The 23,910-nt window shown below is 44.9% G+C and overlaps 1 protein-coding gene across 2 annotated transcripts in view; it reads left to right on the top strand.

The window, feature by feature from the left end:
* The window catches only part of KHDRBS2 (KH RNA binding domain containing, signal transduction associated 2), an 852,627-nt gene that overhangs the window by 749,055 nt on the left and 79,662 nt on the right, over positions 1 to 23,910 (top strand). Inside the window, exon 8 of one of the 2 annotated variants that reach the window (XM_030198995.1) lies at positions 1,438 to 1,454. The exons of the other annotated variant lie outside the window; for it this stretch is intronic. Coding sequence (XP_030054855.1) covers positions 1,438 to 1,454 — 17 coding nt within the window. The remainder of the gene's footprint in view (positions 1 to 1,437; positions 1,455 to 23,910) is intronic. 2 annotated transcript variants of the gene reach the window in all.

Raw genomic sequence — 23,910 nt, 5'->3', positions numbered from 1 at the left:
TGAATGAAAAATGGAGCATTATTGATCATTGTTTCTCCGGTGTAAATTTCACACTGAGCTGTTTGTACTCTGGTCATGCATACTGTAGCGGCCTGCATCTTGATAATTATTCACTGCCTATGTTACAAAAAGCTGTAATATGATGATTGAGATATGGGATAGTTTTCACTTCTCTTTTTATAGTGGTTTCAACTTTTTTCACTGTGAATGATGGAGGTACTAAATAGAACTCCTATCATCTCATATGCCTTTTTTTTTGCATGAGATCCTTAGAAAAACTAGATGGTAGCATATACTCGCAGATCCTTTTGGACATTTCTATTAAATCACAGATAACAGTGTATTCTGACATTAGTAGAACACTCATCAAAGCAATTTCCCTTGGTAAATAGCTATTTGTGCTGGCAAAATAACATCTAAAAATGTCCTCTTTTTACCAGCTGAAAGCATGCTAGATTTTCTATAGCATAAGTACAGAAGTACATAAGTCCATAAGTAATGCCACACTGGGAAAAGACCAAGGGTCCATCGAGCCCAGCATCCTGTCCATGACAGAGGCCAATCCAAGCCAAGGGCACCTGGTGAGCTTCCCAAACATGCAAACATTCTATACATGTTATTCCTGGAATTGTGGATTTTTACCAAGTCCATTTAGTAGTGGTTTATGGACTTGTTTTTTAGGAAACCGTCTAACCCCTTTTTAAACTCTACTAAGCTAACCGCCTTCACCACATTCTCCGGCAACGAATTCCAGAATTTAATTATGCATTGGGTGAAGAAACATTTTCTCCAATTTGTTTTAAATTTACTACATTGTAGTTTCATCTCATGCCCCCTAGTCCTAGTATTTTTGGAAAGCATGAACAGACGCTTCACATCCACCTGTTCCACTCCAGTCATTATTTTATACGCCTCTATCATGTCTCCCCTCAGCAGTCTCTTCTCCAAACTGAAAAGCCCTAGCCTCCTTAGTCTTTCTTCATAGGGAAGTCGTCCCTATGGGCAGACTGGATGGACCATGCAGGTCTTTTTCTGCCGTCATCTACTATGTCCCATCCCTGCTATCCTTTTAGTCGCCCTTCGCTGCACCTTTTCCAATTCTACTACATCTTTCTTGAGAGGCGGCGACCAGAATTTAACACAATACTCAAGGTGCGGTTGCACCATGGAGTGATACAACGGCATTATAACATCCTCACACCTGTTTTCCATACCTTTCCTAATAATACCCAACATTCTATTCGCTTTCCTAGCCACAGGAGCACACTGAGCAGAAGGTTTCAGTGTATTATCGACGACAACACCCAGATCCCTTTCTTGGTCCATAACTCCTAACGTGGAACCTTGCATGACGTAGCTATAATTCGGGTTCTTTTTTCCCACATGCATCACCTTGCACTTGCTCACATTAAACGCCATCTGCCATTAGCCACCCAGTCTCCCAGTCTCATAAGGTCCTTCTGTAATTTTTCACAATCATGTCGCGAGTTAACGACTTTGAATAACTTTGTGTCATCAGCAAATTTAATTACCTCGCTAGTTTCTCCCATCTCTAAATCATTTATAAACATATTAAAAAGCATTGGTCCTAGCACAGACCCCTGAGGAACCCCACTAGCTACCCTTCTCCATTGTGAATACTGCCCATTTAACCCCACTCTCTGAGAGGACATAATATGAGAGTGAAGGGGGGCAGACTCAAGAAAAATGTCAGGAAGTATTTTTTCATGGAGAGAGTGGTAGATACTTGGAATGCCCTCCCGCGGAAGGTGGTGGAGATGAAAACGGTAGCGGAATTCAAGCATGCGTGGGATAAACATAAAGGAATCCTGTGCAGAAGGAATTGATCCTCAGAAGCTTAGCCGAGTTTGGGAGGTGGGGCTGGTGTTTGGGTGGTGGGGCTATTTCTGGGCAAGACGTCTACGGTCTGTGTCCTGAAAATAGGGCTAGTTCTGGGCAAGACTTCTACGATCTGTGTCCTGAAAATGGCAGATACAAATGAAGGTAAGGTATACACACGGAGTAGCACATATGAGTTTATCTTGTTTGGTAGACTAGATGGACCGTGCAGGTCTTTTTCTGCCATCATCTACTATGTTACTATATGTTACTATCCAGCTTATAATTGAAAAAGAAAAACGTCTATATTGCGACGCAAATCGGGAGGTAGACGTTTATCTCACAAAAACAAATAAAGCAGTATAATCGAAAGCCGAATTTGGACGTTTTCAACTGCACTCCGTCGCGGATGCGGACAAAGTTGATGGGGGCGTGTCGAAGGCGTGGTGAAGGCAGAACTGGGGCGTGGTTATCGGGCGGTCAGAGATGGGCGCCTTTTGCCGATAATGGAAGAAAAATATGCGTTTTTAGTGAGAATTTAGGGCACTTTTCCTGGACCCTGTTTTTCCATGAATAAGGCCCCAAAAAGTGCCCTAAATGACCAGATGACCACTGGAGGGAATCGGGGATGACCTCCCCTGACTCCCCCAGTGGCCACAAACCCCCTCCCACCACAAAATATGCCGTTTCACAAATTTTATTTTCACCCTCAAATGTCATACCCACCTCCCTGGCAGCAGTATGCAGGTCACTGGAGCAGTTATTAGGGGGTGCAGTGGACTTCAGGCAGGTGGACCCAGGCCCATCCCCCCCACATGTTACACTTGTGCTGGTAAATGGGAGCCCTCCAAACCGCCCCCCCCAAACCCACTGTACCCACATGTAGGTGCCCCCCTTCACCCCTTAGGGCTATAGTAATGGTGTAGACTTGTGGGCGGTGGGTTTTGAGGGGCATTTGGGGGGCTCAACACCCAAGGGAAGGGTGCTATGCACCTGGGAGCTCTTTTACCTTTTTTTTTGTTTTTGTAAAAGTGCCCCCTAGGGTGCCCGGTTGGTGTCCTGGCATGTGAGGGGGACCAGTGCACTACGACTCCTGGCCCCTCCCACTAACAAATGCCTTGGATTTATTCGTTTTTGAGCTGGGCGCTTTCATTTTCCATTATCACTGAAAAACAAAAACGCCCAGCTCACAAATTGTCGAATAAAACATGGACGTCTATTTTTTTCGAAAATACGGTTCGGTTTGCCCCTTCACGGACCCGTTCTCGGAGATAAACGCCCATGGAGATAGACGTTTTTGTTCAATTATGCCCCTCTATGTTTCCTATCCTTCAACCAGTTTTTAATCCACAATATGACATTTACTCCTATCCCATGACCCTCCAATTTCCTCTGTAGCCTTTCATGAGGTACCTTGTCAAATGCCTTTTGAAAATCCAGATATACAATATCGACCGGCTCCCCTTTGTCCACATGTTTGTTTACTCCTTCAAAGAATTGAAGTAAATTGGTCAGGCAAGATTTCCCCACACAAAAGCTGTGCTGACTTGATCTCAGTAATCCATGTCCTTGGATGTGCTCTGTAATTTTGTTTTTAATAATAGCCTCTACCATTTTCCCCGGCACCGATGTCAGACTCACTGGTCTATAATTTCCCGGATCTCCCCTTGAACCTTTTTTAAAAATCGGCGTTACATTGGCCACCCTCCAATCTTCCGGTACCATGCTCAATTTTAAGGATAAATTGCATATCACTAACAATAGCTCCGCAAGCTCATTTTTCAGTTCTATCAGTACTCTAGGATGAATACCATCCGGTCCAGGAGATTTGCTACTCTTCAGTTTGCTGAACTGCCCTATTACGTCCTCCAGGTTTACTTTTAGCTGGATTGTAAGGAGGTGTGTCAAAAATTTGTGGGAAAGTATAGTACGGGGCAGTTTTTATACCTTGACACCAAGATGTAGGCTCTGCAATAGGGCACACTTGGCGCAAATTCTATAATGGAACTTAGGCACACCTTAGACATTATTGAATAGTAGCACAAAGCCACATTGGTGCACCAAAGAGTAGGTGTGCTCACATAACCCAATTCAATGACTGGTGTAAGTCAGTGTGTCTATGTGCACCATGAAATATGCATAACTGATAATATTCTGTAAGTTGCGTGCATCGCTTGGTGACATACCCATAGCTTGCCCCTGCACTGCCCACATGTGAACCCCTCACAGTTACATGCTAAGAGCCAGATTCTATATATGGTGTCCAAAAAGTAAGCGTGCTGGAATAATGCACCTAGCGCTATTCTATAAACCCCGTCTACACTAAGATGTGGTTTATAGAATAGCACATAGGCTGGGGGAACACGCATATATATAGGCACAGCCATTCATACCACAGAACACTACTACTAATAATCATTTCTATAGTGCTACTAGATATATGCAATGCTATGCACATTATATATAGGTACTTTCTCCATCCCTAGAGGGTTTCTTAGTCTACATTTTTTGTACCTGGGACAACAGATGATTAAACCCTTTAGTGTCCAATGTTCCCATAATAAGCAATATGGGAACAGATTGATGGGAACATTGGACACTAAAGGGATAAGTGACTTGCCCAAGGTCACAAGGAGCTGCAATGGGAATTGAACCCAGGTTGTCAGGATCAAAGCCCGCTGCACTAACTATTAGGCTATTCCTGACCTCAAAGCCTCCTTAGTGAGTGGAGGGAACAGTGTAAAAGCCTGTGCCTAAATGTACAGCCTGTTCCCCTGAATTTTATAATAACATACGTAAATGTGATTGACACCCTCGACACCTTCACACTTCTCCCATGGCCATGCCCCCTTTTCAGCTATGTGTGTTGGAATTTACTCTCGCCTCTTTTTAGAATACATCTAAAAAGAAGCAAACGTAAATTCCAATTTTTGCCAATTAGTGATGATCATTAGTTATCTTCTAATTATTATCACTGATTGGCCCATTTCATAATTTAATGTGCGCTACTTGCCATGCCTCATATAGAATAAGCGAATTAGGACTAGATTTTTTAAAAATAGCACCTACAGTAGCACTTATGTGTATAAATGTCAATTATTGGCATGTCTGACACCACTTAGTAGTCTGTAAATATTTGTATTCTCCCAAGCTGACAAATTTTATCCAAAATTATTTTTAAGTAATACATTTGGATGATTTGAGGCCTTGTTGACCAGGATTAATCAGTGATATTGCTTGGGATTCTCTGTCTTTTCCTAGTATATTGTCTCCAATTATTATTTGTCACTCTCTGTTAAAAAGTATAAAAAGTACAATTCTTCCTTTTTATTTATTTTGCTAAGCAAGACCACAGATTCTGGAACAAAGGTATAACTTTTTTGTACCTTTCCTGTTGGACAATGATTAAAGTCCTACACATTGATACTTCACAATAAATCAATATTTTTTGTAGAAATCTCTTTTTAAATTCCAGTCCAGGAAAGGTTAGGATGACTAATAATATAATTTAATATAATACCTGTCAAAGACATATAGGACAGTAAGTATTTATGGATCAGTTTGAGCTGTGCCTAGGAAAATAAATAGGTTTGGCCAGATTGGAATTGCTACTGATATTGCAAAGCTTGAAATAAGCTCAAACATCGAGGGACACTCTTCTCAAATGACTTTTCTGTCAGAAATAATGTAATCTGTGAGAAATGTACCCTTGATTATTAATAGTTTTCAAAGTCTACAGCATTACCATGTAATGGTTAATTGCTATAGGGGTAATCTTATCAAAGAATTTTACACATATAAAAAAGACTTTTTATGCATGTAAAAGGGCTCATACAGCATCTTTTATAAAATTATCCTTGGGGTAATGCATTTAAAAGTATGTGCAGTGCCAACAAGGTATGGACTTTTATGCGACCCATATGAAGATGTGCTCAAGGGCAGAGTTTGTGCTGAGCGCAGGTGTAATCGTGTTTTGCATATATTTGGAAAGTGCATATTTATGTGCACACTTTATATGTGAATATTTAGAATTGCTTCCATGCAGTTAGCTTAATGGGGTTTAACCAATGTTTTGAAAACTTCCTAAAAGAAAGTTCATAAGCCATTATTAAGATGAACTTGGGGAAAATCCACCGCTTAATTCTAAGATAGGCAGCATAAAATGTATTGTACTGTTTTTGGATCTTGCCAGGCACTTGCAATCTGGATTGGCCAGTGCTAGAAATAGGATACTGGGCTTGATGAACCAGTGGTCTGCCCCAGTAAGTTTATGATCTTATGTTAGGACTTAGGAGCCCTTTAACTAAGGCATGATAAGCCTAACACAGATCTACCATGTACTAAAAGAACACTACCGCGGGAGACGCTGAGGTGTTCCACAAATGTTTTCTGCTTAGCAAGTGTGAATCCCACGCTGGAAAATATTTTTATTTTCTATTGTGGGAGGTATTCCCATGGGTGGAGAGTATGCATGCCTGCACTAATCAGGTAGCACTGAGTCAGTGCTGTGCAAGTGTTGTGTATAAATTACAAATAGAAAACAATAACAATGAGCAGCTATAATAACCCTCCCACCACCACCACCACCCTCTACCCTTCCAATCCCAACAATAGCTGACTTCTCCTACCTCAAGGAATCCTGATACACTTTTTTAAAATGTCCAGGGGTACAAAATACTACCCGATCTGTATGCACTAGAGGGGAGAAATATGCCCTATGAAGCTCTGTTATGAGTTTTTAATCTGTGGATGAATAAGAAGTCATCAACAATCCCAGGATTCAGTCTAGCTCTCCTGTCTTCTACAGTCCCTCCTACAATAGAAGATGTCTTCTTAAAAGATGTGCTGATAGCAGGATGTACAGGATCCCCCCATGCAAATTTAGCTAACTGTGACCAGCACGTTTGCTCGTTTTTCCAAAAAATAAAAATATTGTTGCCTGCATCAATCAAACATAAATAACAGCCCAGTTCATAACAGATTTCAAAGTAGAAAGTGACACAGGGACAAAGTGTGTTCCTGTCCTCATGGGCTCTGTCCCCATCCCCACCCCATCCCTGTTGGATCTGTCCCCATCCCTGCTGGATCTGTTCCTGTGTTCACCCCATCCCTGTGGGATCTGTCCCTGTCCCCATCCCCGTGGTTACCATGGGTTCCCGTCCCCGTGTCATTCTCTAGCACTGACACATTACTTCGCGCTACCTGATTAGCACGGGAGTAGTTTGGCAGCTCTTACCGCCTCCTAAATAGATGGTGATAAGGGCTCCAGCAGTGATAGTCATGTGCTAATGTGGAAATTAGTGTGTTGCCATTACAAAAAAATATGTCAAGGCGTCATTTTACTTCCGTACTGAAAGTGGCCACTATGCATGGAAAACACATGCGCTGACAGCATCGCCAGCCACCTTTTTAGTGCAGCTTGGTAAAAGGACCTCTAAATGCATGAACCTTCATAATTGGTAGCTATACAATGAGAAAATATATAGACCTGCTTTAAAAGGATATTGTAACATTAGCACTGACATTTGTTTTTATAGATAACAAGATAGCAACAGGCATTACTGAGGTTGTGTGGCTCTTCTGTTGTGCAAATATTCCATTCTGCCCCTTTAGGTATGTTAGTCATTTGGGCTTCAGTTTTTTTAAAATTTATTTTATAATATATCACTTTTTCTCTATATTGATTTTATAAAATATTATATTTTGATGAGGTAGGCTTTGGTGAGTTTTATATTTTTTGACAATAGCACAATATATTTTGAACCAAATGGAAACAATTCTTCTGCTCACCAGTATCTTCACTTGCATTGCTCTGGATGATAACTAGTTCTGCTTACGTGTTGATATTATACATACTTTCCTTGTCAAGTTTTAATGCATGTTTTTTTTTAAATCTTGTTGACCTCAATACATTGTTCTTTTGGTTTTCTGAAGAATTATCAATAGTTTCACTCCATAAATGGAGAAGTTTCTAAAATGATATGACACTGTTTTATTTTGACGGTTTAGAACATATTTTTTCTTTTCTTTTTTGCATATAGATTACATTGACCCTTTTTATATATTGAACATTTTAAATTGGCTGTTGAATAATACTATCAATATCATATAGTGATGGATACAAGGATTTATAAGTAATATACTAAATACCACAATTTGTAATAAATCCAAGTGTTCCAACTGTTCTCAATGTTCACCATATTTTACTGGGGGGGGGGGGGGGACCTCTGTGGCTCTCACGGCTCTATCTGTAAGGTACCTTGAGAAACCTTACAAATATACCATCATTGGTAAAAAAAAAAAACCCTTAACTTATATGCTTTATCATCCATTGATGTGCTTGCAATCACCGTATATTCATAAACTGCAATAATATTTTCACTTTCATTTAATTCAATGTTCATACAAAGCAAACCAATACTTGTCTTTTTAACTAAGGCTCTTCTTGGCTCAATGGAGCTGTCTGTTTCGCCTTACTTGGCTTCATCAAGAGCCCGTACATTGTCCCTGTTTTTCGGACACTAATTGATCACCCCGCTGCTCTAATACATAATGTGGAGTATCGTAATCTGCTCAACTAACTGCTTTTACCACATTCTCTGGTAATGAATTCCAGAGTTTGATTATATGTTGAGTAAAGAAATATTTTCTCTGGTTTGTTTTAAATTTACTATTTAGTAACATCACTGTGTGCCCCCTAGTCCTCCAAGTGATTCACATCTACCTGTTCCACTCCACTCAGTATTTTATAGACCTCTATCATATCTCCCCTCAGCCGTCACTTCTCCAAGCTGAAGAGCACTAGCCGCTTCAGTCTTCTTTGGGAAGTAATCCTATCCTCTTTATCATTTTCTTCACCCTTTTCTGTACCTTTTTGTAATTCTGTTGTATCTTTTTTGAGATGTGGTGACCAGAATTGCACACAGTATTCGAGGTGCAGTCACACCATGGAGCGATACAAAGGCATTATAACATTCTCATTTTTGTCTACCATTCCTTTCCTAATAAGTCACTCTCAGTATATGTATCAGCTTAATGTGGTGGCTGTTGTCACTGAATGCCTTTATTGAATATGAGGAAAATTAAAACCCTATTCACAAATATAGAAAACACATTATTAATCATAAATCCCATTGTGTTTGATTAGGTTTTGTGTTATTAACATGGAATATATGTGTTAAAATCACTAATATATGTTTGTGAATAAGATCATTCAAATCTAATACAAGTTATGTGCTCAGCGCTTTTTTTTCCATCTTAGAAATATTTCTGGCTATTATGTTAATTTTAGCAATGAATTTGCTAATCCCTAAACTTCTATTTAGTAGCAATTTTTCCACTACAATAATTTTCTAAGGACATGTGAAGAAGAAATTACTGTTAATCCCCAAATTTTACCATCTCTTATTCTAAAAATATGGGGCCTGATATTCAAATGGCGGAAGGCAGTGTTTTTGCTCTCTGCCATCATCGTTAAACCTGGATATCTAATGAAGATCCAGAGGGTTTTTTAACCGCTAAAGAGTTAACCAGTTATGCTGATATTCAACGCTAACCGGCTAACTTTTTAGCAGTTAAAAATAGGACAGCTATTTATGCAGTCCAATTTTGCCACTAAACATATCTGATTAGGCGTTAAATATTGGTTCCTAACTGGATAAGTCACGCGATATAACCGGCTATGCACAAGGTGCTAACTAGCAATATTTAGCAGAGATAACTGGTTATCTGCCATTGAATATTAGCAATTAGGTGACAATATGCTGATTTTTTTGGTGCCATATATAGAATTTGCTGCGTTATTGCATAGTGTGCTAATTAGAATACACAATAAAGCATCTTAATAGGCAAAATAGGGTGTTAGTGGTAGAACATATCAACATAGCAGTTAGATTGATATGATACTCATAAAGTCAGTATGATTCAATGAAACATCTTGATATGCCCCCTCCCTGCCCATCTTCAAATCCTTGCTCAAAGCCCACCTCTTCAATGTCGCCTTCAGCACCTAACCACTACACCTCTATTCAGGAAATCTTGACTGCCCCAACTTGACATTTCATCCTTTAGATTGTAAGCTCCTTCGAGCAGGGACTGTCCTTCTTTGTTAAACTGTACAGCGCTGCGTAACCCTAGTAGCGCTCTAGAAATGTTAAGTAGTAGTAGTATATGCAGCCAAAGGGCAAAGTCATTGGGATAAATATATGCGTGGCTAAGTTGAAGACAAATTATATATACATTTGAATAAGGTGTGAGGGACTGATCTTAGTTATAGGGTGTGTGGCAAGCTAGTCCAGAAGTACAGAGAGTGGTTAGTCAGCCACCACATGTATTACATAGGCTTGGAAGAAGAGTGAGGCCTTCACCTGCTTCCTGAAGTAGAGGTAATCTTGAGTTCAGCATAGCCCCTATGGGAGAGTTCTCAATTAACACCCATCAATGAGATGGTTCTTGAGTGGAGGCTTTATTTATTTGGATTTTTGTTCACAGCTTTTTCTGTATTAGCTCAAGGTAAGTTACATTCAGGTACACTAGATATTTCCCTGTCCTTAGAGGGCTCACAATTGAAGTTTCTACCTGAGGCAATGGTGGGTTAAGTGACTTGCCCAAGATCACAAGGAGCAGCAGCAGCAGGATTTGAACCAGCCACCTCTGGATATCAAGAGCCTGCTATGAGTGGGAAAGCGCGGGGTACAAATGTAATAATAAAAAAAAGACCAGTGCTAAACCACTAGGCCACTCCTCCACTTTAGTCTCTTCTTCTCAAAAATATTGAGATGTATGAGGATCTTTGTTTTACTGGGCCAAAGTATGCTCTTGTTAAGATAGATGAAGAATCTTTGGCAGTGTGTCCATGTCAGAGAACAATCTGTTCTTAGTTTGCTGGGCAGACCTGACTTCCTATTGTTAAAAGTAGATAGACGATCACAGAGTTCTGTAGCTATGCAGTATAAGAAAAAGACAGTTTGTGTTTGGTAGCAATTAGCACAGAAGTGTTAATTATGATAAACAGTACTTGCTGATAATTTCTCTGAAGTGCCTTTTTTTCTGGAAGGGAATGGCCCTGCAGAAATTGCTTATTCATCCGCAGCATAGAAATAGCTATATTATAATGCGTTTCAGTCCTTTGGTAACAAAAGTTTTTTAAAAAATAGTCTTTAAAGTCCTGAATCTAAAAGATCAACAAAGGCAATTATTTTTGTAGTCTTATTTATTGCATCACAATCCCATACCTCATATGGTTTAATGGGAATAACAACTGTTGTTCCAGAAAATATGTAGGGTTTTCTGTTTTTTAGATATATTAATGAACACCAGTCCTTTAGAGCATCATACGTCAATTATCTTATACTGCTAAATTAAGTTCTCCGAGGACAAGCAGGCTGCTTGTTCTCACTGATGGGTGACGTCCACGGCAGCCCCTCCAATCGGAAACTTCTCTAGCAAAGTCCTTTGCTAGTCCTCGCGCGCCCGCGCGCACCGCGCATGCGCGGCCGTCTTCCCGCCCGAAACCGGCTCGAGCCGGCCAGTCTTCTTTTGTCCGCACTCGGTACGGTCGTGTTTTCGCCGTGTCGAGCCCCGGAAAGTCGACCTCGCGCGTCCAAATTTGTTTTTGACGTGTTTTTCTTCGGAAAAGTCTTTAAAAGTGTCGGGAAGTGCTCCGGAAACCCCCCCCCCGGGTTTCGTGTTAACCCCTTCCCGTACTTCCAGCTTTTTGCCCCGATAAGTTTTCTTTCGTCGTCGGGGTAGGCCTCTTTTCGGCCTCGGTCGAGATTTTCTCCCTTAAAAGTTTTTGGTGCTCTTTTTCCGTCATTTCGGATTTTGATTTCGCCGGCGTGATTTTTCCGCCCATGACATCGAAGCCTTCCAGCGGCTTCAAGAAGTGCACCCAGTGCGCCCGGGTTATCTCGCTCACTGATCGACACTCGTCGTGTCTTCAGTGTCTGGGGGCCGAGCACCGCCCTCAGAACTGTAGTCTGTGTTCCCTGCTTCAAAGGCGGACTCAGGTAGCGAGATTAGCCCAGTGGAACGTGTTGTTCTCGGGCTCTTCGTCGGCATCGGCACCGGGATCTTCGAGTGCATCGACGTCGTCAGCGTCCAGACCATCTTCCTCGGCCGCCCCTGCATCGAGTGCATCGAGGCATCGGGCCTCTGCATCGGCGCCAAGGTATGGGGTGACTGCATCGACGTCGGTGGTACCGGGACCTCGTCTGCTGATGTCGTCGGACGGTGGTGCATCGTCAGGAGTGCAGGTGAGGGCTGTCCATTCCCCTGCTGGTGGCGGTGAGCCTTCGGGTGGGTCTCCTCCTACCCTGAGGGCTCCTGCGGTACAGCCCCCCCGAGACCGACCTCCTTCGGCCTCGGCCCCGAGGAAGCGACGGCTGGATTCTACGTCCTCCTCGTCGGTGCCGGGGAGCTCCGGTGACATGCTTCGGAAGAAGTCGAAGAAGCATCGACACCGGTCGCCTCCCCGCGTCGGCACCGAGAGCTCTGGGTCGCCGAGGGAGTCGGCACCCAGCAGGCATCGGCACCGAGAGGACCGCTCACCCTCTGTTCAGGAGGTGTCGATGCGCTCCACTCTGGACAGCCCGGAACAGCCTCCTCGCCCGGAACAGGTTCTGACGTCGACGCCTGCATCGACCTCTTTGCCTTTCTCTGCAGCCGCTCTGAACGAGAGCCTCCGGGCCGTTCTCCCAGAGATTCTGGGAGAGCTGTAGCGCCCTACCCCTCCAGTACCGGCGGTGCTTGCGCCTCCGGTACCGTCGAGCGTGGCGCCGGCTGGCCCATCGCCCGGGGTGAGGTCCCCGAGGTGCCGACTGCGGCCACCTCCCAGGAGGGCTCCCCGACTACGTTGGCGGAGGGAGCTTCGCCGATGCGGGCGAGGGAGTCTACCTCTCGACGCCCCCATCGTGGACGTGGCTCCACCGAGTCGAGCCGGGCGAGGTTGCAGACACAGGTTCGTGAACTTGTGTCTGACACCGAGGGTGAGGCCTCGTGGGAGGAAGAGGAAGACCCCAGATATTTCTCTGACGAGGAGTCTGAGGATCTTCCTTCTGATCCCACTCCCTCTCCTGAAAGACAGCTTTCTCCTCCTGAGAGTCTGTCTTTCGCTTCCTTTGTCCGGGAGATGTCTACGGCCATCCCCTTCCCGGTGGTTGTGGAGGACGAGCCCAGGGCTGAAATGTTTGAGCTCCTGGACTATCCTTCTCCACCTAAGGAAGCGTCCACTGTTCCCTTGCACCATGTCCTAAAAAAGACATTGCTTGCGAACTGGACCAAGCCACTAAGTAATCCCCACATTCCCAAGAAGATCGAGTCCCAGTACCGGATCCATGGGGACCCAGAGCTGATGCGCACCCAGTTGCCTCATGACTCTGGAGTTGTGGATTTGGCCCTAAAGAAGGCTAAGAGTTCTAGGGAGCATGCTTCGGTGCCCCCGGGCAAAGACTCTAGAACCTTAGACTCCTTTGGGAGGAAGGCCTACCATTCTTCTATGCTCGTGGCCAAAATCCAGTCGTACCAGCTCTACACGAGCATAGACATGCGGAACAATGTGCGGCAGTTGGCGGGCTTGGTTGATGCTCTTCCCCCTGAGCAAGCCAAGCCTTTTCAGGAGGTGGTCAGGCAGCTGAAGGCGTGCAGAAAATTCCTGGCCAGAGGGGTGTATGACACCTTTGATGTTGCGTCCAGGGCCGCTGCTCAAGGTGTGGTGATGCGTAGGCTCTCATGGCTGCGTGCCTCCGACCTGGAGAATAGACTCCAGCAGCGGATTGCAGACTCGCCTTGCCGTGCGGACAATATTTTTGGAGAGAAGGTCGAGCAGGTGGTAGAGCATCTCCACCAGCGGGACACCGCATTCGACAAGTTCTCCCGCCGGCAGCCTTCAGCCTCTACCTCTACAGGTAGAAGATTTTTCGGGGGAAGGAGAACTGTTCCCTACTCTTCTGGTAAGCGTAGGTACAATCCTCCTTCTCGACAGCCTGCGGCCCAGGCTAAGCCCCAGCGCGCTCGCTCTCGTCAGCAGCGTGCGCCTCAGCAAGGCCCCTCGGCTCCCCAGCAAAAGCAAGGGGCGAGCTTTTGACTGGCTCCAGCAGAGCATAGCCGACATCCAAGTGTCAGTGCCGGGCAACCTGCCGGTCGGGGGGAGGTTGAAAGCTTTTCACCAAAGGTGGCCTCTCATAACCTCCGATCAGTGGGTTCTGCAAATAGTCCGGCAAGGATACACCCTCAATTTGGCCTCAAAACCTCCAAATTGTCCACCGGGAGCTCAGTCTTACAGCTTCCAGCACAAGCAGGTACTTGCAGAGGAACTCTCCGCCCTTCTCAGCGCCAATGCGGTCGAGCCCGTGCCATCCGGGCAAGAAGGGCTGGGATTCTATTCCAGGTACTTCCTTGTGGAAAAGAAAACAGGGGAGATGCGTCCCATCCTAGACCTAAGGGCCCTGAACAAATATCTCGTAAAAGAAAAGTTCAGGATGCTTTCCCTGGGCACCCTTCTCCCCATGATTCAGCAAAATGATTGGCTATGCTCTCTGGACTTGAAGGATGCCTACACACACATCCCGATACTGCCAGCTCACAGACAGTATCTGCGATTTCAACTGGGCACACGTCACTTCCAGTACTGTGTGCTGCCCTTTGGGCTCGCCTCTGCGCCCAGGGTGTTCACAAAGTGCCTGGCTGTAGTAGCAGCGGCACTTCGCAGGCTGGGGGTGCACGTGTTCCCATATCTCGACGATTGGCTGGTGAAGAACACATCCGAGGCAGGAGCCCTGCAGTCCATGCAGATGACTATTCGCCTCCTGGAGCTACTGGGGTTTGTGATAAATTATCCAAAGTCCCATCTTCTCCCAGTGCAGAGACTCGAATTCATAGGAGCTCTGCTGGATTCTCGGACGGCTCGCGCCTATCTCCCAGAGACGAGAGCCAACAACTTGCTGTCCCTCGTCTCGCGGGTGCGAGCGTCCCAGCAGATCACAGCTCGGCAGATGTTGAGATTGCTGGGCCACATGGCCTCCACAGTTCATGTGACTCCCATGGCCCGCCTTCACATGAGATCTGCTCAATGGACCCTAGCTTCCCAGTGGTTCCAGGCTGCTGGGGATCTAGAGGACGTAATCCACCTGTCCACGAGTTTTCTCGAATCCCTGTATTGGTGGACGATTTGGCCCAATTTGACTCTGGGACGTCCTTTCCAAATTCCTCAGCCACAAAAAGTGCTGACCACGGATGCGTCTCTCCTGGGATGGGGAGCTCATGTCGATGGGCTTCACACCCAAGGAGGCTGGTCCCTCCAGGAACGCGATCTACAGATCAATCTCCTGGAGTTGCGAGCGATCTGGAACGCTCTGAAGGCTTTCAGAGATCGGCTGTCCCACCAAATTATCCAAATTCAGACAGACAACCAGGTTGCCATGTACTACGTCAACAAGCAGGGGGGCACCGGATCTCGCCCCCTGTGTCAGGAAGCCGTCAGCATGTGGCTCTGGGCTCGCCATCACGGCATGGTGCTCCAAGCCACATATCTGGCAGGCGTAAACAACAGTCTGGCCGACAGGTTGAGCAGGATTATGCAACCTCACGAGTGGTCGCTCAACTCCCGAGTGGTGCGCCAGATCTTCCAAGCGTGGGGCACCCCCTTGGTGGATCTCTTCGCATCTCGAGTGAACCACAAAGTCCCTCAGTTCTGTTCCAGGCTTCAGGCCCCCGGCAGACTGGCATCGGATGCCTTCCTCCTGGATTGGGGGGAGGGCCTGCTGTATGCTTATCCTCCCATTCCTCTGGTGGGGAAGACTTCGTTGAAACTCAAACAAGACCGAGGCACCATGATTCTGATTGCTCCTTTTTGGCCGCGTCAGATCTGGTTCCCTCTTCTTCTGGAGTTATCCTCCGAAGAACCGTGGAGATTGGAGTGTTTTCCGACCCTCATCACGCAGGACGAAGGGGCTCTTCTGCATCCCAGCCTCCGGTCCCTGGCTCTCACGGCCTGGATGTTGAGAGCGTAGACTTTGCCTCTTTGGGTCTGTCAGAGGGTGTCTCCCGCGTCTTGCTTGCTTCCAGGAAAGATTCCACTAAGAGGAGTTACTTCTTTCTGTGGAGGAGGTTTGCCGTCTGGTGTGACAGCAAGGCCCTAGCTCCTCGCTCTTGTCCTACACAGACCCTGCTTGAATACCTTCTGCACTTGTCTGAGTCTGGTCTCAAGACCAACTCTGTAAGAGTTCACCTTAGCGCAATCAGTGCATACCATTACCATGTGGAAGGTAAGCCGATCTCAGGACAGCCTTTAGTTGTTTGCTTCATGAGAGGTTTGCTTTTGTCAAAGCCCCCTGTCAAGCCTCCTACAGTGTCATGGGATCTCAATGTCGTTCTCACCCAGCTGATGAAACCTCCTTTTGAGCCACTGAATTCCTGCCATCTGAAGTACTTGACCTGGAAGGTCATTTTCTTGGTGGCAGTTACTTCAGCTCGTAGAGTCAGTGAGCTTCAGGCCCTGGTAGCCCAGGCCCCTTACACCAAATTTCATCATAACAGAGTAGTCCTCCGCACTCACCCTAAGTTCTTGCCAAAGGTCGTGTCGGAGTTCCATCTGAACCAGTCAATTGTCTTGCCAACATTCTTTCCCCGTCCTCATTCCTGCCCTGCTGAACGTCAGCTGCACACATTGGACTGCAAGAGAGCATTGGCCTTCTACCTGGAGCGGACACAGCCCCACAGACAGTCCGCCCAATTGTTTGTTTCTTTTGATCCCAATAGGAGGGGAGTGGCTGTAGGGAAACGCACCATATCCAATTGGCTGGCAGATTGCATTTCCTTCACTTACGCCCAGGCGGGGCTGGCTCTTGAGGGTCATGTCACGGCTCATAATGTTAGAGCCATGGCTGCATCGGTAGCCCACTTGAAGTCAGCCTCTATTGAAGAAATTTGCAAAGCTGCGACGTGGTCATCTGTCCACACATTCACATCTCATTACTGCCTGCAGCAGGATACCCGACGCGACAGTCGGTTCGGGCAGTCAGTTCTTCAGAACCTGTTTGGGCTTTAGGATCCAACTCCACCCCCCGAGGGCCCTGTTTGTTCTGTTCCAGGCTGCACTCTCAGTTAGTTGGTAAATTTTTTAGGTCAATCTCAGTTATATCCTCGCCGTTGCGAGGCCCAATTGACCATGGTTGTTGTTTTGAGTGAGCCTGGGGGCTAGGGATACCCCATCAGTGAGAACAAGCAGCCTGCTTGTCCTCGGAGAAAGCGAATGCTACATACCTGTAGAAGGTATTCTCCGAGGACAGCAGGCTGATTGTTCTCACAAACCCGCCCGCCTCCCCTTTGGAGTTGTGTCTTCCCTTGAAGTGTATTGTCTTGCTACATACTGGACTGGCCGGCTCGAGCCGGTTTCGGGCGGGAAGACGGCCGCGCATGCGCGGTGCGCGCGGGCGCGCGAGGACTAGCAAAGGACTTTGCTAGAGAAGTTTCCGATTGGAGGGGCTGCCGTGGACGTCACCCATCAGTGAGAACAATCAGCCTGCTGTCCTCGGAGAATACCTTCTACAGGTATGTAGCATTCGCTACATCTGTTGAAAATGTAGAGACTGCAAAAGTTCTGCCTGTTGAACAGTACTGGAGTTGCGTCTTCCTTCCTTCCTGACATAATGAAAATATATATTCCTTGGAGGAAAAGTCTAGGCTACTACTACTACTTATCATTTCTATAGCGCTATAAGGCATACGCAGCACTGCACACCATACAAACAAAAAGGCAGTCCCTGCTCAAAGAGCTTACAATCTAGATAAGACATGAGACAGATAGAACAATTAAGGGTAGGGGAATAAAGAGGTGAGGATAAAGGATAGGGCAATAAGTGAGGGTACTGAGTAAGAGAGTCATGGTTAGGAGTCGAAAGCAGTAGCAAAGAGGTGGACTTTAAGTCTAGATTTGAAGACAGCCAGAGACTGAGCCTGACGTACCGACTCAGGGAGTCTATTCCAGGCATAGGGAGCAGCGAGATAGAAGGAACGGAGCCTGGAGTTAGCAGTGGGGGAGAAGGGGGGCGGCAGGAGCTATTTACCCAGCGAATGGAGTTCACAGGGAGGAGTGTAGGGAGAGATGAGAGCGGAGAGGTACTGAGGAGCTGCAGAGTGGATGCACCTGTAGGTCAATAGGAGAAGTTTGAACTGTATGCGGAAGTGGATAGGGAGCCAGTGAAGCGACTTCAGGAGAGGGCTAACGTGAGTATAGCGACTCTGGCGGAACATAAGACGCGCAGCAGAGTTTTGGACAGATTGAAGGGGAGAGAGATGGCTGAGCGGGAGACCAGCAAGAAGCAAGTTGCAGTAGTCTAGGCGAGAGGTGATAAGGGTGTGGGTAAGGGTTTTGGTAGCGTCCTCGGAAAGGAAAGGGCGAATTTTATTGATATTATAGATAAAGAAATGGCAGGTTTTGGCAATCTGCTGAATATGAGCAGGGAAGGAGAGAGAGGAGTCGAAGATGACTCCAAGGTTGCGCGCAGACGGGACAGGGAGGATGAGAGTGTTATCTACTGAAATAGAGAACGGGGGGAGAGGAGAGGCAGGTTTAGGGGGAAAGATGAGAAGCTCGATTTTGGTCATATTTAGTTTCAGGTGACGAGACATCCAGGCAGCGATGTCAGACAGGCAGGCCGATACTTTGGTCTGGATTTCAGCTGTGATATCCGGTGTGGAGAGGTAGATCTGGGTATCATCAGCGTAAAGGTGGTATTGAAAGCCATGGGATGAGATCAGAGCACCAAGGGAAGAGGTATAGATGGAGAAGAGGAGAGGTCCTAGGACAGATCCTTGGGGTACACCAACTGTTAGCGGGATAGATGTGGAGGAGGAACCACCAGAGTATATGCTAAGAGTACGTTGGGAGAGATAGGAAGAGAACCAGGAAAGAACAGGGCCCTGGAATCCAAGAGGTGTGATCAACAGTATCAAAAGCGACAGATAGGTCGAGGAGGAGGAGAATAGAGTAGAGACCTTTAGATTTGGCCAGTAACAGGTCATTGGAGACTTTAGCAAGCGCCGTTTCAAGGCTAGTATAAATACCCAGTCCAAGGAGGCGTGTGTGAGCGGTGGTGAAGTGGAACCCTTGACTTTGGTTCAGATCCTCGGCAAATGCACCTTCTTGCAAGAGGACCAGGGTTTTGGTTTCTGAGTCACTGCATCCATGAAAGAAGACAGTGGATGCATAATATTTGAGAGAAATTGATTGGAATTTACCCCTGATGCAGCAACGGCGAAACGGGGGCTCCCCTGTCGGGTTATGTATTAAGCATTCAGAAGTGCCATTTGGAATGGACACTGCAGCATGAATATGAGCTAAGTGTTTTGGGGCTGACTTCTCTGTGAAGTAATTGTTATTTGTGCATTCAATTGATACAGTACAGATTTATAGACATAATGGGTGGACAGACACTAATACGGGATAGTACACCTTAGAAAAATTGGTGACTGATAAGTGATGTGGAGTTTTTTCACAGCCATTTGTGTGTGAGACTTGCAACAATATTAACTGAGGAGCACTTACTGTCTCCTATTTAGGTTTTAGCCTATTACCATGCACTAATGTGAACACACTAGTTGGATAATTCTTCCACGTCCACTCCTCACCCATGATACGCACCCTCCCCAATTTTTTTTTAATTAGTGCACAATTAGCATGTACTGACAGGCAAATTACCACAAAAAGCTTTAGTGCCTTTTGTGGTAAGCCTTCTTTCCCACGTTAGGGGCTAGATTCTATATATATGATGCCTGAAAAATCTGTGCAGAATAGATTTCCACCTAAGCGTATTCTATAAGCGGCAACTAGATTTAGGTGTGGTATATAGAATACGCTTAGTTGATATCCGAGCGCCTAAAACTACGTGCATCCATTTACACCAAGGGAAACATGGTGTAAAAACTGGCATATAGATTTAGGTGCAGAGGAGCATATTCTATAACAGTGCTCGTCCATTTTGGAACACCCATTTCCCCACCCATAACCATGCCCCTTTTAGACCATGCATTATAATTTAGGCACTCTGTGTTACAGAATACAGAGTGCCTAAATAGTGAGTGCCTAAATAGCGAGCTATGTACTTAAATTATAATTATTGCCAATTAGTGATCATTATTGCTTAAGTGCTGTTAGAATGCTGATTGGCTTGTTAAGCCAATTTAGTTACATGCGTTGTTATAGAATATGCTTGGATTTTGGCGCAGAACGCTAGGTGCAATATATAGAATCTGGCTGTAAATGCTTGTTAGAATTTTAATGCAGTTTAGTAAAAGGGCTCCTAAGTTTGTACTTGAGGCAATAGAGGGTTAAACAACTTGGCCAAGGAGCAGCAGTGGAATTTGAACTGGGATCCCCTGGTTCTCAGCCCGTTGCTCTAACCATTAGTCTACTCCTCCACTCCACTGATATATATTTTCTTGTAGTAACTCTGAACCAAATGCCTCAGAAGTTGAGTAAATCCTACATAATTTGGAACTATTAATCAGCTGTGGGCTACTTTATTGATTGACTGAAGCTTTTTGAGTGAGTGGATTAAGTGCCAGCTGGCTACCCAACTTTGATAGTCTCAGCCTTGATTCCAACCGGTCCAATAAAATCTTTATAATAACTTGCCTGATGCTTAAAATGTTATAAAAGTGCAATAAAATCTTTACAATAAATTAGCATAAACATGAGAATCATAGAAGAATGTTAAATGAAGTATTGATGTTTTTTGTCATTCCTACTTAATTGCCTTTGTTCAGTATTATTTCAACATTTCTTTTCCTTAGATGGACTCCTGTTGTCCTGTTTTGGGACACATTTCACTGCAATGAGAGGGTTATTGACGATACTTACTATAGTTTGACTGTTTATATAGGGCTCCATTTACAAAGCTGTGCTAGTACTTAGTGGTGCCAAATGCGACAAAGTCTATTCAGTTCCTATGGGCTTCATTGCATTCGGCACGTGGTAATCACTACCATGGCTTTCTAAAACGGGTATATAGTTTCCACATCTTCTTAAAAAAGAACTGCACTGTTATGTGATTAGTTGACAACAAGGCCCCCTGATTGATTACAATTGCATGTCTGTGACTGAGTGATTTTGATCTGCTTCTTACGCAGGATACGACTATATGAAGTCCTTAATCATGAGGGTGTATTTAACCAATAATCAAGCAATATTGATAAAAAGTGAGTAACCAAAGCTGTTTGAATTTAAGAGAGGAAGATGAACTGAACTAAAGTATAACATAAGCAACATCTAAAATGAGAATTCAGTGCTCGCCTAGAAGTGAAAAGCTTGCATGGAGGCCTTGGTGTGGCTGCCATGTCTGCCTATTCCAGACTTGTGCACACCACTGTAAACACACATGCAGATAGTAGAGCAGGATTCAAGAGCCTTGGAAATGCAGGGGAAAGGGAAAAAGGATGGAGGATGGGTGAGCCAGTCCAAGTCACCACAAAAGAAGCAGCAGCTTCATGTGGAAACAAATGACAGGAAGGGCAAAGCCTTGTCATATTAAAATATGAAGGACAAAACAGAAGCTGTCATTGTTTCTGGGTGAACAGTCCCTGTGATCTGGGAGACTGTGATTTAAAAGCCTACATGTGGAGAGAGATTATGGGTTGAATTGCTAAGTCTCTGTGCTTTAATACACTTAATAGCCCTTAGGGGCTTTTAAAATCCAGGTGCTATTGAAGACTTAATAGCCTTTAGCGGCTTTTAAGATCCCTATTCTAAATGGACACATATAAATGGTTCCAAATACTTCCATCAACTGCTATGCAGGTAGTGAACACAAGTAAAAAAAAATTCATAATAATTTAAATTTATTAGTATGCAATACATAAAGTTTCAAAAGCTAAGATCGGTAGTTAGAAAATATGGCACAAGCTGAAGATAAAGTCACGATAGGCATTTCAGAGACTTGATGGATAGAAAAACAGGTTACAAATTACACTGAAAAAATATGGAGGATTAAATTGGTAGAGGAATGGTGTGCCATAAAAGATGGCATAGAGTCAACCAGGAGAAACGTTCTACGGGAAACAAAATAATAATTCCCAACATTCTATTTTCTTTCTTAGCTGCTGCAGCACACTACTTGTGTAGTCAGTGGTACTGAACATATGTAAAGACGTGTCATTCACTATCTATGTAGTTCAGGCCTATTATTTAGTAATACATGTTAGGGGTATTTTTTATAAAAGGATACCTATTAAAAATTTCTCAAAAAATTAACTATCCTGCTTATTTTTGAAGGAGAAGTGCACCCATCTTCTGACACAAATCGGGAGATGGGTGTCCTCTTAAGGTCGCCCAAATTGGCATAATCGAAAGCCAATTTCGGGCATCCTCAACTGCTTTCCATTGTGAGGACGACCAAAGTTCAAGGGGGCGTGTCGGCAGTGTACAGAAGGTGAAACGGGGGCGTGGTTAGTAGATGGGTGTCCTTGTCCGATAATGGAAAAAAGAAGGGCGTCCCTGACGAGCATTTGGCCGACTTTACTTGGTCCATTTTTTTTCATGACAAGCATCAAAAAGGTGCCCGAACTGACCAGATGACCACCGGAGGGAATCGGGGATGACCTCCCCTGACTTCCCCAGTGGTCACTAACCACCTCCCACCCCGAAAAAAACAACTTCAAAATCTTTTGTCTTTTTTTTAGAGTATGTCTCTGTCCCTGTGACAGCAGTTGAGGATGTCTTTGTGAGAAGGACATCCATGCCTTTGCTATTCCTCTGACACCCTTTTTGTTTATTGATTTGGATTGTGGATCACAAGTAGCAGTAGTGGGATTTGAACCAGCCACCTCTGGATTACAAGACCAGTGTTGTAACCACTAGGCCACTCCTCCATGCCACTCCCTTGAAATTTGGCCATCCCTGTGGTGGGGGCAGTATGCAAGTCCCTGTGGGGGGGAGGTATGTGTGTGTGTCAGCAGAGGCATAACAAAGGCGTGGATGTCCTTCTTTCAAACATTTTGGACGTCCTCAACTGCCCCCCACAGGGATGGCCAAATTTCAAGGGAGTGGAGTAGCATGGAGGAGTGGCAGAGTGGCCTAGTGATTAGAGCACTGGTCTTGCAATCTAGAGGTAGCTGGTTCAAATTCCACTGGTGCTACTTATGATCCCAAATCCAAATAAATAAAGGGGGTGTCAGAGACATAGCAGGCATGGATGTCCTTCTCACAAACATCCACATTTTGGATGTCCTCAACTACTATTGTTCCCCCTCCTTAGGAAGTAAATCGTGTGCAAATGAGCTAACAGCAAGCAGCTCATTTGCATGCAATTTCCTTCATGTATGCCCGTTCCTTTCCAGATCAGTAAGGGAAGGGCTTTTTTCATTCAGTTAGTGGGACCAGTGCACTATAAATGCTGGCTCCTCCCACAACCAAATGGCTTGGATTTGGTCGTTTCTGAGATGGGCATCCTTGCTTTCCATTATCGCTGAAAACCGTGGACGACCATCTCTAATATTGACCTAAATTTCATGATTTGGGCGTCCCCGACCGTATTATCGAAACGAAAAATGGACGTCCATCTTGTTTTGATAATACAGGTTGCCCCACCCCTTTACGGGGCCGTCCTTAGAGATGGGCGCCCCTGTTCGATTATCCCCCTCTATGTTATTAATTTATTTTACAAACTTTTATTCCACTTGATCTGTAGTTCTCAGCAGATTATGAAATTACTTACACAATGTATAAGAACAAATTGACATTACCAAAAAACATAACAGAATAACTACAACATCAAAGTCCTAGAGCAGATATAAATCATTATTCATTATCCCAACTGTAGGCCTGCATAAACAGCAAGGTCTTGAGCTCTCTTTTAAACTCTTTAGTCTGTGATATTTCTAATTTGAAGGGGCAACTTGTTCCAATAAACTGGACCAACAATGCAAAAAAACTTACTTCTATACTCATCACAGCATATTACTTGATGAGAAGGAATGTCAAGTAACTTCTGAGATGCTGACCTCAATGGTATACATGAAGTCTCGTTGCCAGTATCTCTGAAACTCATTGCATAAGAATCTTAAAATTCAAGCAAGCGA

This window comes from Microcaecilia unicolor, chromosome 3 (genome assembly GCF_901765095.1).
Source record: "Microcaecilia unicolor chromosome 3, aMicUni1.1, whole genome shotgun sequence".
NCBI lineage: Eukaryota > Metazoa > Chordata > Amphibia > Gymnophiona > Siphonopidae > Microcaecilia > Microcaecilia unicolor.
Note: the sequence above shows the minus strand (reverse complement) of the source record. Positions and strands in the feature narration are given on the sequence as shown.